Source organism: Pelobates fuscus, chromosome 3, assembly GCF_036172605.1.
Source record: "Pelobates fuscus isolate aPelFus1 chromosome 3, aPelFus1.pri, whole genome shotgun sequence".
Lineage (NCBI taxonomy): Eukaryota > Metazoa > Chordata > Amphibia > Anura > Pelobatidae > Pelobates > Pelobates fuscus.
The window spans coordinates 285454932-285474179 of NC_086319.1; the positions used below are offsets into that span (position 1 = coordinate 285454932).

The following is a 19248-nucleotide window of genomic DNA, read 5'->3' on the forward strand; positions in this document are numbered from 1 at the left end:
AGGAACTTGTGATCTGTATTAAAAATTATCTCCACCAGTTGGAGGCGTAAACTGCATGCTCCACCCACTACCAATCAAGGTCACTACCATCAGGTTCCTACTCTTTGGTCCAAGGTAAGTAAGAGGGAGTAGGATAAACTTACAAACACACACCACAGTCTCTATACACATATACATACTACAGACCTGTGCACAACCCAGTTCAACACACATTATAGGCCCTATACACAAGCCTACTACAGCTCCTATCCATGCATATGCACACACACACTACAGCCCCATATGTATACCTTAACTTCCACACACATACCACTTAAATACCCTCTTTACGCACACTACAGCCCCTATACACACACACTACAGCTTCTATCCAAACATGTTACAACACAAACAGCTCCCTTCAAACATACCCACATACTACACCACAAACAGCTCCTCTACGCATGCACAACTTCACAAATAGCCTCTTCGACATACACGCGCAAGCCCACAATAGGTATCCTCCACACACATAAGCAGTCTCACAAGCAGCCTCCTTCATAAATAGTTTCTACACACTAACGTGACACCACAAGTAGCCTCCTCATACTGGTACAACACAGTCTGGTGGCACCGTCTGCTGTTTGTACTCTGGTGTCACACGTATTGGGACAGCAGAGACAGGTTTTCAGTAATTACAGCACAAGCATGTCATTAAATTCTCTTGCACTGTATAATGCAAACACAGAGCATTTTTCTCATGCAGGAACACTACAGCAGGACTCAGACCTGGATGGGCACTAAACTGATATGACTACTTTTGGGGAACATACATGTCATTGTTGATGGCACAACTCCCCCACCACCCCCGGCTCTGCCCCTGCACCACTGACATGTAATATTAACATATTTGTGATGCACGTATATATGGATTCTGAATATTTAGATCAAGGTAAGTCTATCATGGATACTGGCAAGTAACTTTTAAAGCCAGACTAGTAATGTAGGACTAGAAATTTTAGACTCTGGTCTAGACAATTTTTTCGGTTTTCAAAGATGTATAGCTTGTATTCATGATGATCACAGAAATGTTAACAAATGTGAGAGTTTACGACAGCTTATGATTACGATGAACCGTCTATACACCCAAAGTATTAGACATTGACAACAGCCACAACGATTACCAGAATTTAAGGACCACTAAAGTCACACAGATCACTTCATCTCACACAGACAACTACAAGAAGTGGGCTGGGTGCAGTTGTCCTGTCATTTTAATTCTCCAATGAAACACATTGCTGTTTCCGCTGCACTGACCTAGTGTCTGTCACTTGAGGTTGCAACTCACAGGAAAGCATTGAGTCCAATGGTTACCAATAAGTGGCATTTGCATTCACGCACTGCTCATGTTCCTCAGTTTTAATTGCTCCTCTGTGAGGAGCACTGGATTGGCCATCAGTTCGAGAGCCAGATAACGTCGCGGGTGGAGGAGTGACTGGAAGAACTGAGGGAGTCTATGTGCTGGAGTAAAGGCAATTAAAAACCTAAAAAGGGACCTAAAACAATTCTGCAGATAGGACATTTAGGTTTATATACACTTTTATGTAACATATGAGACAGTGGGAATTATATAGAGTAGTTCCAGGGCAAAAGTCTAATGTATGTTCAGAAATCACATTGGAAACCAGATGGAAATTCTAGGTGGTTAACTTACATTAAGAGATTTACCCCAGAATTGCTCTTTTTAGAAGTAATCCTTATTTGTGATGATTTTATATATTTCATTCTAGAGAAAATCTGTGCATATTACTAAAATCAGTTTTATTAAGATTCATTGTCATGCACGGGCCTTATCAGGAAAGACATACAGAGACTGCTTTTTACCCACCTTGTTTCTTGTCTCGAGGACTTCACGAGGATCTGTAAACAGTGGAACAAACTGATTGGGATTTTCAATACGTATAGGCATTCCACTGCTAGGCTTCACCACCTCATCTGCTTTCAACCACTATACAAAAACACAGAGTCAGTAAGTACTTGATCACAAGCCACACTTATAAGTCACAAAACAATTTTCACAAAAGTGTTAAGCCCACCGTTCATGATATTCCCCCCGAAAAAACATTGTAAGTGTTACTCCGTATCCCTGACTTGTCACTGGGAGCTTACCGTGGTCTTGCTCCTGGGGCTTCCTACATTTTCCTCGCCTACATTGACCCGTAAATAAGTGTTTGGTGTATTAAGCCAGCGAGTCTTCTCCTTCTGCTGCTTCTGAGCATGTTGACGTAGTGTGGAGAGAGGAACACCTTCATCCTCGAAAACAAAGGCAGTAACAGTGGCCGGGATCTCCACATCACTCTTATGTCTTGTTTTTTCTTGGACAAATGGGTGTCTGTAAGCATATCCAGTGCGGTAACCCTACAAAATAACAAATAACAAAGGGCAACATGAGTTTTATATGAGCAGTAATAGCATACAGACAGCATACCTCGTATTGCATAACAATAGATAAATCTAAATGAATGGTTAATGTCACTTCTGTGAAAACGTGGTATCTGACACCCGCACACACACCAGGCCAATGGCACCCCTCCCACCTGTGCCTTCCCTCAGTCCAGGACGTCTTAACAGCATTATAGGCCCCTGGGCAAAGCAGTGCACGGGGGCCAAGTATACACAACCACTCACAGGGATAATCCTTTGACTGCATGATTATACTAAACATTACTACTGTTGTTTCTTTACTCTTATTATTTTTGTGCTATAGGAGGCAACACTTGTGTAAGTTACTAACACTACTATAACATTACAAAGCACTATATCCAATTAGTCTATATATTTCTAATATTTTACAGGCTGTGACAATTGCTGTATATTTGTACTTTGTGAGATTCACTAAATAAAAATCTAAGTAAAAAAAAAAAAAAAGGAGAAAACTTTGGAAAACTACACACACAGACTGCTAAACACACACAGCAAACAGCCTTCCCTCATTCCTCACATACTAGGGGCAATTGAAAGCAGGCCAATTCAGTCAGAGTGATACTTGCTCTGCTCTGAGGACTCAGGACTTGCTGCCATGTGCTTTCATCGATTCTCACGTGCTACTTGTGGCACAGGGTAGGTGGCAGGGGTGCGTGAAAGCTGCACCCTTGTGCTGTCCTGTATACCGGGTGGGCCGTGTAAATGGTCCGATACTCCTACAGCTGTGGCGCCCATTATTGAACAGCGCCCCCAGTCCACAGCCTAATTGACCTGACAGGAGCGCCAGCTTCTTCCAAGTTTGGAGAAAGTGTAGGGGCACACCTGAGTAATCCACCCATAGTGAATACTACGCAAGGCTATGGACCCCTGTGCTTGTGGGCCCTGGACAACTGCCCAGCGTGCCCATTTGTTAAGACGGCATTGCCTCAGTCCATCCTCCCTGACCTCCGTCCCAGGACGGACTGAAGGGAGGACAATGGAGAAGTTGGACTCGGGATAGAACATAGATAATTTTTAGTATTTCTTTAATTTTCTTTAAAGTGGTTTATTTTTTGTTAAGTTAACTTCTTGTTTAAGTTCTTTCATTTTTCTTTAAATTTGGGGTGGAGCACTGAAAAAAGGGTTAGTCTATAACCAAAAACCAGTGTTTGTTTTGTGGGCGAACCCATTTAAGCTGTGAACCAGTATGTTCTATCATACAAGGCTCTGCTGAGTATCAATTCTGCCTTCTTACATAGTTTAGCTATAAATTACTACTGGTTTAGGAACATCTGAGGTTTCTTCTTTTGTTCTTTTTTCTTTATCGAAAAGATTGTGATCTTGAGTGTTTGGCTATTACATTTCAAATAAGGTGTTTATTTTCTCGATTTACTACTATGTTGTAGTTAGAAGTATATTTTGGAATAATGAGAGTTTGCCATTTCAGCATTACATTACAGGCTGAATTTCTGTGCTGGTAACCAATATTTTGGTACTGTGGCGTAGTGGTGGGCTTAACACAATATGGCCATATAATGAAAATGAATCCCCATATACCTTTGCTGAGAGGTGATTTTAAGTAGCCTTATTAAATATAAAACTGCATTTTTATGTGTGTGCTGTTCCTTAATCTGTATTATGTAACCTATATAAAGGCATACTTACGTGGTGCTGTAAACACAAATTTGTTTTTGTTGTGAATTCTAACTGCGAAAAAAAATCTCTCTTTTTACTTTTTTAATTGCTAGGTCCTCTTTTTTCTCCTTGAGGTACAGAGATCTGATGTATACAGTTCAGAAAAATGCCAGATTTATTGAACAACCCTGATCAGTCTCCCTTTACAGTTATAGTAACAGTTTAGTTTGTAATTCGTTCTTGTTTCTGAGGTCTTTTACCTGCAGTACCATTTCCTAACCACCAGATGGGACATCAGCTCCTAATTAACCAGCTTCTCAAGTTCAATAATTTACAACATGCGGTTTTTCCACTTGTTTTCTAACTGGGGATTAATTAAATTTGGGGTACACTTGTGGAGAGTTTTGCAAGTAAGACTAAGAATTTGCATTAAATCATGAAAAATAAAAGAAGGCACCGTACAAATTGACAGAGGGGAGAGCTGTGATGAGTGATGGATAAGAAATGCCTGGAATGCATTATGAATTGTACGGGGTTAATTTGTGCACATGTGAGACGGATGGACCATGGATTACAGTAATAAAGTCAGATAATGTACGAGTGAGCAAGAGAGCATTGGTGGTATCTTCTGGTAAAAAGGGGATGTACGCATTATTTTTAAGGTGAAAAGAGCAAGTTTTGGAGATTGAAAGAATGTTAAGAATGAAAGAATGGTTAGAGTGAACATCTTTAAGTGGCAGCAGGCTTGTGGGACAGGGATGATGGTAACACAATGGACACAATGCTTAGTTATGTCCCGAACAGTTCGCCGACGAACATGCGCGATGTTCGGTCCGCCCCCTATTCGTCATCATTGAGTAAACTTTGACCCTGTACCTCACAGTCAGCAGACACATTCCAGTCAATCAGCAGCAGACCCTCCCTCCCAGACCCTCCCACCTCCATGACGAATAGGGGGCAGACCGAACATCGCGCTATGTTCGCTGGCGAACGGTTCCTGGCGAACTGTTCAGGACATCACTATTAATGCTTAAAGGATGACTGAGAAGTTTAAATTGTGATCTGTTGCTTTATTTATTTATTTTACAAAATATTTTACCAGGAAGGATACATTGATATTTCTCTTGTTTTCAAGTATGTCCTAGGTTCACAAAACATTGCATTGATACAATAGGGTACAATAAAATACAAAACCAATATTAATACACAATATATACAAAATTTAACATAGAACAGGTAGGAAATATATAATCAACCATGACACGTGCATTCTGTTTTGCGATATGTAGAGAGGGATCTCTTAAAGGATTTTAGGCTTGAGGAAGATTTGAAAGTGTTTCTAGATCATCTTGATTTTTGTTGATTACCGAATGGAATTATTTAAATGGATTTTATGCCCACAAGAGCCCTCCTGAGCTTGAGTTTTAAACTCTATGGTTCAAATCATGAGAAGATTCCTATTTTAATATGGATGACAGTTCTGCGTGGTCAGGGATGAAATATTGGACAAAACTACTATTATCAGCCCATACATTGCACTATTACAGTGCATAGGTCATTGTTAACTGGTTTTAATGGGAATCTGTCTGGTTAGTCACAACAGAATTCATTTCAGTGGATCAGATAAGACATGGGTGAGGTTGACTGGTAGACATGGGGATTTAGAGGCTGTATTACTTTTAATTCTTAAGATGAACAACATGTGCAGCACGCCACCTGTGCATGGTGTGAACAGAAGGATGGTGTGGGAGTTAAAAACTAAACAAAGGTAAGAGCGGTGTATGCAGTAGGAGCCCATAGAAAAAGCATAGAAAAAACAAAATACCTTTATTGTTCCATTGCGAACATGCTGCAGACATCAATCACATGTTTTGTGCAAGCTCTTTGTCACTGACACTAAGAACACTCATTTTATAAGTCAGCAATTCAATTTGTACCATTTTTGCTACTCACTTGAGTCTGTAGAATTTTTTGAAGAATGAGAAGATCAAGCAAGAGAAAACATTTAGAGCATGGATAGACAATAGTGATGTGGGGTGTAGTGAGAAACATTAAAGTGAGAGAGAAGATACAAAGTATGATAACAGGGTGCGAAGAGATAAAAAAAATGTAAAAATACATTCATACACAAACATACAAAAAATGCTAACCTGTATTCACCCACTACCTCACACAAACACACCCCTGCAATAACACAAACTGCAATACTAGAAAATATACCATGACATTCACACATACTTTCCACATACTAAATATAACGCTGGAACTAACACACACTGGCAGAGTTACTCACTGATGTTTAAACTGTTGGAAATGTATAGTGAATTCAAAGTACTTTATTTTTGTGTTCAGCTTCCCAGCTCAACCTTTTTGGCTTAAAATTAAAAATTGAATTCAATTTTTAAACCCACACTTTGATGAATAACCCTCATTATATATGCTCTTACATACACACACATACAGTATCTCACAAAAGTGAGTACATCCCTCACACTTTTGTAAATATTTTATTATATCTTTTCATGTAACAACACTGAAGAAATGCTACTCTGCTACAATGTAAGTAGTAAGTGTACAGCCTGTATAACAGTGTAGATTTGCTGTCCCCTCAAAATAACACACAGCCATTAAAGGACCACTCTAGTGCCAGGAAAACATACTCGTTTTCCTGGCACTAGAGTGCCCTGAGGGTGCCCCCACCCTCAGGGACCCCCTCCCGCCCGGCTCTAGAAAGGGTAAAGTCTTTAAAAACTTACCTTTTTCCAGCGGTGGGGGGAGAGCTCTCCTCCTCCGATCCTCCTCTTCTCCTCCCCGTCGGCTGAATGCACACGCGCGGCAAGAGCTGCGCGCGCATTCAGCCGGTCACATAGGAAAGCATTCATAATGCTTTCCTATGGACGCTTGCGTGCTCTCACTGTGATTTTCACAGTGAGAATCACGCAAGCGCCTCTAGCGGCTGTCAGTGAGACAGCCACTAGAGGAAATAGGGGAAGGCTTAACCCATTCACAAACATAGCAGTTTCTCTGAAACTGCTATGTTTATGAAAAAATGGGTTAACCCTAGAAGGACCTGGCACCCAGACCACTTCATTAAGCTGAAGTGGTCTGGGTGCCTAGAGTGGTCCTTTAATGTCTAAACCGTTGGCAACAAAAGTGAGTACACCCCTAAGTGGAAATGTCCAAATTGGGTCCAATTAGCCATTTTCCCTCCCCAGTGTCATGTGACTCGTTAGTGTTACAAGGTCTCAGGTGTGAATGGGGAGCAGGTGTGTTACATTTAGTGTTATCTCTCTCACACTCTCTCATACTGGTCACTGGAAGTTCAACATGGCACCTCATGGCAAAGAACTCTAAGAGGATCTGAAAAAAAAAATGTTGCTCCACATAAAGATGGCCTAGGCTATAGGAAAATTGCCAAGACACTGAAACTGAGCTGCAGCACGGTGGGCAAGACCATACAGCGGTTTCACAGGACATGTTCCACTCAGAACAAGCCTTGCCATGGTCGACCAAAGAAGTTGAGTGCACATGCTCAGCATCATATCCAGAGGTTGTCTTTGGGAAATAGACGTTTGAGTGCTGACAGCATTGCTGCAGAGGTGGAAGGAGTGGGGGGTCAGCCTGTCAGTACTCATACAATACACCGTACACTGCATCAAATTGTTCTGCATGGCTGTCGTCCCAGAAGGAAGCCTCTTTTAAAGATGATGCACAAGAAAGCCCGCAAACAGTTTGCTGAAGACAAGCACACTAAGGACATGGATTACTGGAACCATGTCCTGTGGTCCGATGAGACCAAGATAAAATTATTTGGTTTAGATGGTGTCAAGCGTGTGTGGCGGCAACCAGGTGAAGAGTACAAAGACAAGTGTGTCTTACTAAGAGTGTCATGGTCTGGGCCTGCATGAGTGCTGCTGGCACTGGGGAGCTACACTTCATTGAGGGAACCATGAATGTCAACATGTACTGTGACATACTGAAGCAGAGCATGTTCCCCCCCCTTCAGAGACTGGGCCACAGGGAAGTATTCCAACATGATAACGACCCAAAATACACCTCCAAGACGACCAGTGCCTTGCTAAAGAAGCTGAAGGTAATGGTGATGGACTGGCCAAGCATTTCTCCAGACCTAAAACCTATTGAGCATCTGTGGGGCATCCTCAAACAGAAGGTCCACAGACATCCACCAGCTCCGTGATGTCGTCATGGAGGAGTGGAAGAGGACTCCAGTGGCAACCTGTGAAGCTCTGGCGAACTCCATGCTCATGAGGGTTAAGGCAGTGCTGGAAAATAATGGTGGTCACACAAAATATTTACACTTTGGGTCAAATTTGGACATTTCCACTTAGGGGTGTACTCACTCTTGTTGCAATGGTTTAGACATTAATGGCTGTGTGTTAAGTTATTTTGAGGGGAAAGAAATTTTACTGTTACTTACAACTTTACATTATAGCAGAGTGTAATTTCTTTAGTGTTGTCACATAAAAAAGATATAATAAAACATTTACAAAATTGTGAGGGGTGTACTCACTTTTGTGAGATATTGTATATGCAAAGACACAGATGCATTCACATGAATGAAATCGCCCGTCAGCCCTGAATTACATACTCAAACTCCTGAACTCATAAACTTCAATTGACTACGGGTTTGTGGAAGATGCTCACGGTTGTTAGTAAAAGTAATGAGATTTGGTAAAATAATAATAAAATAATAGTCAGGATTGGCAATAATTTTACATTTTCACTAGTGAGTTAAAAAAATGTTTTAGTTCTCTTGAAAGACTGTGGGTTTGTATTATTCAAGGAGGTAACCCAGATGTTCTATACCTGGACCTGAGCCCAAGGTATTCTATAGAATACACTGATGTGGTTGTGTTTTATTGTCAGCTATAACTGGCTAGGTGTTGGAGCATTGTTTTTTTTCCACTTTGTGCATTTTATATATAGAAAACATAACTTTTATTATCCAGTGTTTAAAAACTTACCAAATTATCCATCATTCTCATCAATGCCTCAAATTCATGCTCTCCCAACCTGCTCTTCTGCATGGGTCCAAACATGCTCCCCGCCCAGCCCACTGTCCCCACTTCATGAGGACGATACTTCTCCCTGTCCAGCAGGATTAGGTTGTCTGGCCCTCCGGCACTAGGAACAGCTGAGACCTGAAAGACATCCCAAACACATATGAGCATTTAATGATGACAAATACCACTCCCATAATCTCAAGGTAAAAAAATGTAAAAAGTGATTTGCTATTTAAGCTGCACAAACCTTCCCACAGGAGAGCAATGTGACTTCAGAGCCATTTACTAAGAGCAGCAATGCAGATGAATAATTCTGAGAGCTTATTGGGTGAGGAGAGCACCCCAATGATACAGTAAGGTGCTGAGTACTCACTTCACACTCAAAATATTATAAACTCAATTAGATATGGAAACCAACTGATCAATTTACAAGCATCTTGCAAAAGCCTATAACAGAATATCAACATTAGCATCTGTTGCCCACATATTTGACCACAAAGTTAATTTCTGATTCGTAAAACATAACATAAAATCACATTGCTACCTTCACAAAGCTTTCTACATTTGTTGCTGTAGGTTTGATTTTTAGTCCACATGCCACTGACCAAACAGACAGGTGCACAGCTTGAATCACTGAGGTCTAATCATATGTATACTCAAACAGTATTATTCTCATTTATGCTTGCTTATTAAAATGTAAGTACCGTATATATAAAAAGCTCTGTGGGTTGCCTGGGTCCTAGTACATGATTTCGAAATGTGATAACATCGCGTTGATCAGTGCTAATGAAAGTGGTGGCATTGTGAATAAGTCTGGACGTAGGACGTGGCCAGATAGTTTATCCTTAAGATTGGGTGATGCTATCTATGATATGCTGATAATCTCTTTATATAAGTTAAGTGCAATTTACTTAATCTGAAAAGAAGTTAAGTCTCGCTATGCCCTCTATTTAATGGCAAAGTGACTGGATACTATTTTTATTGGGGTAACTTGGTATCAATATAGTGGAAGGCTAATGAGTGATTAACAGAGTGGTTGAGGAAGCACTGCTCCATTCATCATTCATGTGGCAGTTCATCCTTAATTACGAAGGAGACTGGAGGATCCACACTCAATTATTTTTCTAGATTCATGTAATGGAATCAGGGATGAGGAGATAGACTAATTGTGGCTACAACCAGTTTAGTGATGGCCCTACAAACGTCCACTTATTTTTAATTGATTTATTTTGTGCATCACCGCAGGCCATGGGTGAAGGTGAATTTGTAGGTCAATATGTAATCTCTAAGAAACTGTGCCGCTTGCTTCAATTTGGCTGTTTGGTTTTATTTTTTGTTTTCCTAACGTGACGCAAGAGGTGTTTAATTATCTGCTAGTAAATATGTTCTGCTTCAGCTAAGTTGAAAGTTATAACTGGAAACCTTCACAACCCAATCGACAACACAACAGTTAAATGATAAATTCCATTAGTTTACATGAAATAAATAGTTAATAGTTTTCCAGATTAGATTCCGGCAATACCACTTAATGACCAGCAGGGTGAGCTTTTGCTTAAAAAGGTAGCTAATATCGCTGCATCGTTCGTATAACCATAGTAGATTAAAATGGATGGGGTGTGCTTTTCATTACAGTTTAGTCGTAGCAATATTTTGCCATTCTAACATAATTTAAATTGAGGTGGCATTCTCTAAACCCCCGGTGAATTTGGCTGTTTAACACATCACAGGCCTTGCACTGTTGGTTGCCATGGTGATTGTAGTGGTAGGGGGATTTATTCCTTTGGTCTGTGTATGCTCAGTTTTTATTTGTTTGCATTTTTAAATATACCATGAGATGCAATATATATACTTTGTGAGCTTCCAGAATTGCATGTTCCAAGGGAGAGTATGACATTTTTAGATTTAACACATTTCTCACATTCCATTATCTTTCTAGTCAATGAATATACTTTTTGTTGTGGTGTATATTTCATTTAGCCCCTTATGAATCATTTACTTCTTATGTTGTCATAGCAATCTATGAACCTGCTCTGTGATGGTATGTTCTATTTATTTGGTGACAGGTATTCCATGTTGGCATATGGTCCTCAAGGAACAGATTGTTATGACAGCACGGAATACCAGCGGCCTTTAAGAAGTTAGCATTATCTGTGTATATTTAGTAGTGATAGGAAGTAATACACATACAATATGATCATCTTTCTTGAGCATGATCTATAAATAATAAGCACATTAATGGGTTCTGATAACTGGAGAACCACCTTTAATTTAGGATTAAAAAAACAACTGAACTGTACAGGAGAGTCCACATAAGCTCGGCTCCTACCTATTTGTTATGTACACTCAACAGTGTATGTGAAGGCCTGTATATATTCATGTCCTTTTTCCCTCCCCCATCACCCTTATCCTCCCCTCCTTGTGTTTCTCCCTTTCCTCTGCTTTCTTTCTCTCTCTTCCTTCAATTTCCCTTTCTCCTGTTTTTGATGACTACCCAAGGCTGCACTGGGAGTTCACACGTTGGTTAGGTGATCTGGTGATGTTTGATGAGACTCTCTACTCTATAATCCAGTTTCTAACAGTTGGCCTTGACAAGGTAGTTCTTAATTAAATATACAATGTGTTTTGTGTCACGTTTTATTTCGTAGCTCACATGGCAATATATTCATTGTTGATGTAGGGTGGAGCTCTTTCTGTACTCATACGTGACATGTATTTCTAAGTGCTGAAAATGCTTAACACAGTACGCAGCTTATTGTATTTGCTACATTCTGTGCACCAATTTCTTTCAAAAAAACTACTATTAAACGCCAAAAACTGAACTGGAAAAAATGTACATTGTTGGAGATTTCTTCCATCTATTTAATACTGGTCTCAATTTTTTAAGTTTCAGATCTTCTATATTACCTGTACAGGTAATGTATCTTTACTTAGCCCTCTAGGTATCACCTGACTCCGCTGAGAATTCCAATCCAGGAAGAAAGGAACAAGCGATGCCTTTTGCAAGTATCAGTAATGGACTGTATGCTGCACCCATGACAACCTGTGATTTGCCAAGCATTATCACCATCTTCTTCCCTTAGGACTAAAACCATTGCATGTATACTGTAAGAGGTATTGCAAGCACATTACCTTCCCCACCTTTTAGCTTTCATCTATTATTAATAAATGCAAAAATGAACATTACATAATGGATACCTTATTGCACTGGAGAACACATAGTGATTTTAATATTTACCAATAATATCTGTTATATTGCCTAATGCATAGCGGTAGTTTTAAATGATTCAGTGTAAAAAAATCAATAACTAACAATGAAACAATGCTATAATGACACCTCATTCAAAAAGAGTGTAACTCCATCATAGGGCCAGTTATAGTGCACTGTAATTTCTACTTGGAAATGCTTTGAAACAATCCCTTTCTTGTAGAAACATAAGGAAAACTTTACCTTAAAGGGACACTATAGGCACTATAACGGTTTCATCTGATTTAATTGGTTATAGTGCCTTTAGTCCTCTGCCATTGTCCCTCCATACAGTGTTTAACATTTTAGCAGTTGAACACTAAATAAGGCTTCATGACCAACCACAACCACATCCCCCACTGGAGGTATGTCTAAGGCAGAATATACAGTGAGGGAAAAAAGTATTTGATCCCCTGCTGATTGTGTCCACTGACAAAGAAATGATCAGTCTATAATTTTAATGGTAGGTGAATTTTAACAGCGAGAAACAGAATAACAAAATTTTTTTTTTAAAAATCCAGAAAAATGCATGTCAAAAAAGTTATAAATTGATTTGCATGCCAATGAGTGAAATAAGTATTTGATCCCCTATCAATCAGCAAGATTTCTTGCTCCCAGGTGTCGTTTGTACAGGTAACAAGCTGAGATTAGGAGCACTCTCTTAAAGGGAGTGCTCCTAATCTCAGCTCATTACCTGTATAAAAGACACCTGGCCACAGAAGCAATCAATCAGATTCCAAACTCTTCCCCATGGCCAAGACCAAAGAGCTGTTCAAGGATGTCAGGGACAAGATTGTAGACCTACACAAGGCTGGAATGGGCTACAAGACCATCGCCAAGCAGCTTGGTGAGAAGGTGACAACAGTTGGTGCAATTATGAAATTATGGAAAATCAAGCTCTTTGGCATCAACTCGGCCATGTACTGTCAAATCTTGGGTGAGAATCTCCAACCTTAAGAAAGGGCATTGAAAATGGTTTGTGGATGGGTATTCCAGCATTACAATGACCTAAAACACACAGCCAAGGCAACAAAGGAGAGGCTCAAGAAGAAGCACATTAAGATCATGGAGTGGCCCAGCCAGTCTCCAGACCTTAATCCCATAGAAAATCTGTGGAGGGAGCTCAAGGTTCGAGTTACCAAACGTCAGCCTCGAAACCTTAATGACTTGTAGAGGATCTGCAAAGAGGAGTGGGGCAAAATCCCTCCTGAGATGTGTGCAAACCTGGTGGCCCACTACAAGAAACGTCTGACCTCTGTAATTGCCCACAAGGGTTTTACCACCAAGTACTAAGTCGAAGGGGTCAAGTACTTATTTCACTCATTGCCATGCAAAACAATTTATAACTTTTTTCATATGCGTTTTTCTGGATTTCTTTTTTAATTCTATCTCTTACTGTTAAAATACACCTACCATTAAAATTATAGACTGGTAATTTTTTTGTCAGTGGGTAAATGTTCAAAATCATCAGGGAATCAAATACGTTTCCCCCTCACTGTATAAATTTCCTTTAGCCATACTGATTTATACCACCAATGGTCACTATGATAGCCTGAAAGTGGTCAGCTGACACTCTCAACCAATCACAGCTGCCCATTTCTGCTCAGGCTACTGCTTCCTCATTAGCCTGATAAGCACAAAGGCTGCAGAGGCAACACATACAGAAAATGATCATGAATAGCACTGCAATGACCATTATCATTTCTGTTCAAGATGTTTTCGACACCATATGCAACGCATTGTTTGGAATATTAGTTTTTATCAATGCAATTTCATTTGTATACTTAAATAACTATTAATAGTTTGAAACAAATGTAAAAACAAGGTAATCAGAGGATTAGGAAGAGCTTGTATGAAGACAGTAAACATTGTGAGCTAAAGTTTGTGAACATTGGATTTTCTTTTCAGTGAATATATCTTTGAACAAAAAATGCTCATGGTTTCACTCTTTTCATAAAACCAGTTAGGACAAAGATATACTCTATAAAATGTACGTACTAAGTGGTCCCCTGGGCAGAAGGATGTGATCATCTCATATCATACACAGGCCTCAATTTAATAACCTTTCCAAATAATTCAAAACGTTCCAAATGGTTTATCTACAGAAGTCATCACTAAAGTCGAAGGGACTGTTCGTAGATAAATCATTTGGCAAGTTTTTCTAACAGTATGAAATCATTTGGAAAGCTAACTCCATGGAGGCGACAGTTTGCTAGTTTGTGCAGTGTTACCTGAATTTCACAAGCTTCCTGCAGGTGAAATATTTTATAGAAAGCTTCTTCCACCGATTCTCCTAATGCAACCACTCCATGGTTTCGTAGAACGAGAATCTGCAAGATGGAAGGTGAACAGTGAGACGGCATCATGGAAAATGTGAAAATGTTAAATGTGGTTAACTGATATTACTATATGTAGGCAACTCTAACACCCTACATACACAGGGTGGGGGAGGAGGGACGGGACGGATTGCCTTCTTTATAAAAGCATTGATACCTACACTTACTGAAAAATGTTCTTTGTTTACTGCAAAACAAGCTTCAACCTTCATCTATCACACCCCATTTGAACATTGTTTTATTTTTTTTCTAGATCTTCCTTATGCTATTTAATGTAACTATCAAACAGGTAATATTTGAGAGAGATGTGAGAAAGATATTTTGACTGAGATATTTGAGTATTGGGCTAATAATTAGCCACTCTTTTTTAGCCAATCTCTGCACAAGACGTATGTTAGTCAGAAAATGCCCATTATAATGCAAGTAAACATTGATCTCTCTGAAAGACCTTCTTCACTTTGACAGATGTCTAACTACTACTAAACAGCATGAATGGTTTAGTTGGTTGTAGAACATGTTCAAACTGCAGGACTTGCAGGTTCTATTATACTCAAGCTTTCATGCTTTAAATGTAGAAAAAAAGAGCACTTTTGCAATGGATGATGATTTACCAACTAAGAGTCAGGCTAAGTTAAAGTGGTTGTGCCAAGCTTTTAGGGCATTATATAGGATTGGTATGTTTCCCATACCAATCCTCAAGACCCACTAATAGTCCAGGATTTATGTATTTCTGTTTTATTCCAATGGAGATACTGACAAAACCTGGACTGTTGGTGGATCTTACAGAGTGGTTTGGGAATCACTGATATAAGTAATTAACTTGTCACTGTTGAAATAATGTGCACAATGTTTAGGGATGCTGCTTCACCTTGCATGTAGGTCCGAGACGCTTTTGAAGTTCAATTCTGTCCTTCTCCTCTTCCATACTTCCATTGTATTCAAAGTACACCACCTCACCAGCCAGCAGAGCATCATGGGAGATGGGCAAAAGGCCGCATTTCATGGCTGACACCTGCAAGCAGAGACCATGACATTATTTTAATGGGAATAAGAGAATACGAAGTGATGCATGCAACTTCCTAGATACTCAGAATCAGTATTTAGGTGTGCAAGCATGGTGGTAACTGTTGGAAGTCCTCAGAGTTTTGGGTATGTAATGCATTTTGCTGCCCCCAAACAAAGAATTTTAAAATAAAATCTTGAAATTGTATTTGTACTCATAGTACACATAATTAAATGTACACTCACCTGAATGCTTTGAGTAAATATTCTTACAACAATGTCAAAATCATCATGTTACAAGCAAATAAACGTGGCTTACTTCCAGAATCCTCTGGCCTGCCCGTTAATCTCTTAATACAGTAGATGCCATTTTATTGTCTGCTGAATGCATTCATGCACTTCTGGTTCTTATTATAACTCAGGTTTTCTAGCGGTTCCAGACTATTTCTGTATTTCATTAATTCAGAGAAATTCCAGGCCCAGTCCTACATACACCGTACTATAGGACTTTATTTCCAGTTGCCAACATTCCTAACAAAAACATTGTTTCATTACATCTTTGACATAAAAGGGTACATAATTTATTCTGCCATTCTGAATGATACACGTTACCCTATGATGAAATTGGGCAGGACTGGTCTGTAATAAGGTATTATTTCACTGTATCTTACCGCGGTCGTTGCTGCTGTGTGTAGTTGGATGATGCATCTCACGTCTGGTCGTGCTGAGTAGATGGCAGAGTGCAAGCTGAAGTCATAGGTGTCAACCTCAAAGTTAGTGCAACCTGTCTCCACCATCTCCCCCAAAATATTGACCTTTACCTGTAGATGACATTTGGACAAATATATCATAACACAGGATCCTGTATCCAGGAAGCTGGGAAGAATTACTACAACGGTGTGAGTGGCTAGTCTGACACAATCCCACTAGGGTATTTCTGGATTCTCTCATAGAAATACGCTCATTGTGCGTTATTGCAACTTTTGTTTTCTGAAACCTCAAAAGTTTGGAAAGACTGGAATTAATGCAAAAAAATTTGTTTTTCTTTATAACCAATTTAACTAAATCATAAAACTATTAAATAGTTAATACTATTAAATCATAACAATTAAAAAGTACGTAACAGGACCATTTAGTGGGAGCAGGGCAGGTTAAAATCTAAATCCACACAGAGCTATGCTATCAAACAAAAGGCAATGGCTTTACGCCAAGTTCCTGCTACACAAAATGACAGCCCAACAGTAATAACAGAAAACTGTGATCAATGCTCCTGTCAACAGAAAATTTATTTGAGCAATATCTATTTAATATGCTATATCGATCCCATCTCTCTTGGCCGAGGAAAAAAATAAATATATTATATATTGCTGTATATTTTTTATATACATATATATATATAGTGCATACAATGTTAAACAAAAATCTGCACACCAGTCAAGCCATAAGACTTGCTTTTCCCACAGAAATCAAATTTTTCCCCCCACCATAATCCTTTTGGTGTTTGATATATATATAGACATTTAGAGGTCATTTAAGATAGGAAAGTGTCCATGGCATGATACCCTGAACACAGAGGATAGTAGATATGTGGGGAAAAGCAATTCAATATATGATTTATTTGTACTCTGATAAAAACGTTTGTCTTGATTTGTACTCACGAGACTTGACGCCGTCACCTCAGAACAACCGATTCCTCTGGGGCTGATTAAGAAATGGTCCTGTTCTTTATTCACTCTTATCTAAAAGGCAGAACAGAATATATAAGCATTCTGCATTCTATCGACATCAACTCTTCCATTTTTTTCTAAAGCTGTGTTTGGTTTTAAAATGTGCACCCTTTCAAACCAGTGCTGTGTAAATGCTGGAGTTGTTCAGCAATACCTCAGAATTGACCTTCATGGTCTACAACTTGAGGTCTCACAAAAACCATTCAATCAACATTTACTGAGTTGTGTGAAAATGTAGGATGTGCTTCTTGTATTGAGTATGCCTCCATATTTCTTTGTGTGGATTGTATTCATAACTGATGCTCTATATCTCCACGTGTGTCTTGTCTTCATATGTAGCTGGCATGTTTGCACATATCCATGTGGCATGACTGCATAACCCCATATTAAGCATTCCTTCACAGCTATTCTAACTACTAGAGACGGTTATGTTCATAACACAGTGAGGGCTCAGAGAACTAAAAAGTTGTTAAGTTGTCAAATTTACTGCTAAGCCTTATAATATAGAAATATCCTGCACTACTGACTCCTTTGGGATTTATCTCTTTTTAGTCCTTAACGATCACTGACATGTAACTTTCAAGATACTTTTTTGGACTTATGATAATCTGAGCTATGCATGAAGGCACTTCAACTTCACACTGAGAATAATACATCACATGGTGCCAATTAATATGCACCTCATACCCACGTCACACTAGACGTTAGATACTCTTGATTTAGATCAAAGCAAACTTTGATTATTTGTCTATCTATTCCTTTCTAAATTGATTGTGCGCATGTCTTCTGGAAGTAAATCACACCGGACACATTGCAGGTTTATGAAGAACTCCAGAGTGGCCTTTATTGCAGGGGGTGCAATTCCCTTTTAAAGCAGAAATACGTCATGTACAGAGTCACAGTTAACATACAGTATACATTCATCAATTGGTTAACAGTCTAAGGGGTCTTGTCTAAACCCACCCTACTGGGCGTGACCCCAGCATCATCACATGACATTTCTTTGTATCCCAGCCCCATTCCAGCTCCATTTTACTACACGTAGCATGTTTCTATAGAGCTTTTAGTTGCACAAAAAGTGGTGGAGGAGTTAGTAAAGGAAGCTGTTCGTTTAACACAGGAATTTGTTACACGAGGCTTGCTCGATGGGAAGGTAGCAGGATGGGAGGAATTTGCAGAGGAATTAGTTACTGAGCACACATGTGTAAGAAATTATGACCCTCTTACAAGGATATTCTTTTAGGGAATGTGTTACAAAATAAGATTTAAACACAAGTGTATAATAGTAAAAAATAAATTTTTGTATTTTGTCCATAACACTCTCAGCACAAAGTGAAGACCTGTCTCACCGAAGCAAAGGTCCCACTAAGTTGGGCCCATCCATAAAGATCCAGCAGTCTGTAAACACTGGCAAGTTTACATCTCATGAGTCTCTCGCCCTTTGCCAGGGGAATGGGTTCGTTGCAGTGCATGTCGTTGATGGGTATCACCATGGAGCTATCTGGAAAATTAAGCAGTATCTTAGATAGTTTTGTTTCTTACTAAACATTTAATTGTATTTATACTCGGTTTAATCAAAACAAAATTCATATATGTAACTATCCCCGACGGTTACTTACTGACAGGACAAGCAGGGAAGACAGAGGGAGCTGTGCAGGCCATGAAGTCAGCAATTTGTCTGAGAGCCCAGATGTTAGAGGAGTTGTTTCCTTTCTTCATCTGCTCCTGGATAAGACTCTCCAGCTCTTCTCTGAAAGACTGAAATACAGAGACAATCACAAGCAAGTACACATCTGCTCTGAACTGCAAAAAGTGAAAAGGTTTTTAAACAGCCAAGT

At 39.4% G+C, this 19248-nt stretch overlaps 1 protein-coding gene across 4 annotated transcripts in view; it reads right to left on the reverse strand.

Moving 5' to 3' along the window:
* The window catches only part of ADD2 (adducin 2), a 112058-nt gene that overhangs the window by 9936 nt on the left and 82874 nt on the right, over positions 1–19248 (reverse strand). For all 4 annotated transcript variants that reach the window (XM_063448664.1, XM_063448662.1, XM_063448663.1 and 1 more), the window contains exons 3-11: positions 19030–19168; positions 18760–18911; positions 17342–17422; positions 16355–16504; positions 15550–15693; positions 14577–14675; positions 9063–9239; positions 2149–2397; positions 1868–1987 (exon numbers count right to left, since the gene is read on the reverse strand). In XM_063448664.1, the coding sequence (XP_063304734.1) occupies positions 1868–1987; positions 2149–2397; positions 9063–9239; positions 14577–14675; positions 15550–15693; positions 16355–16504; positions 17342–17422; positions 18760–18911; positions 19030–19168 (1311 nt within the window). The remainder of the gene's footprint in view (positions 1–1867; positions 1988–2148; positions 2398–9062; positions 9240–14576; positions 14676–15549; positions 15694–16354; positions 16505–17341; positions 17423–18759; positions 18912–19029; positions 19169–19248) is intronic.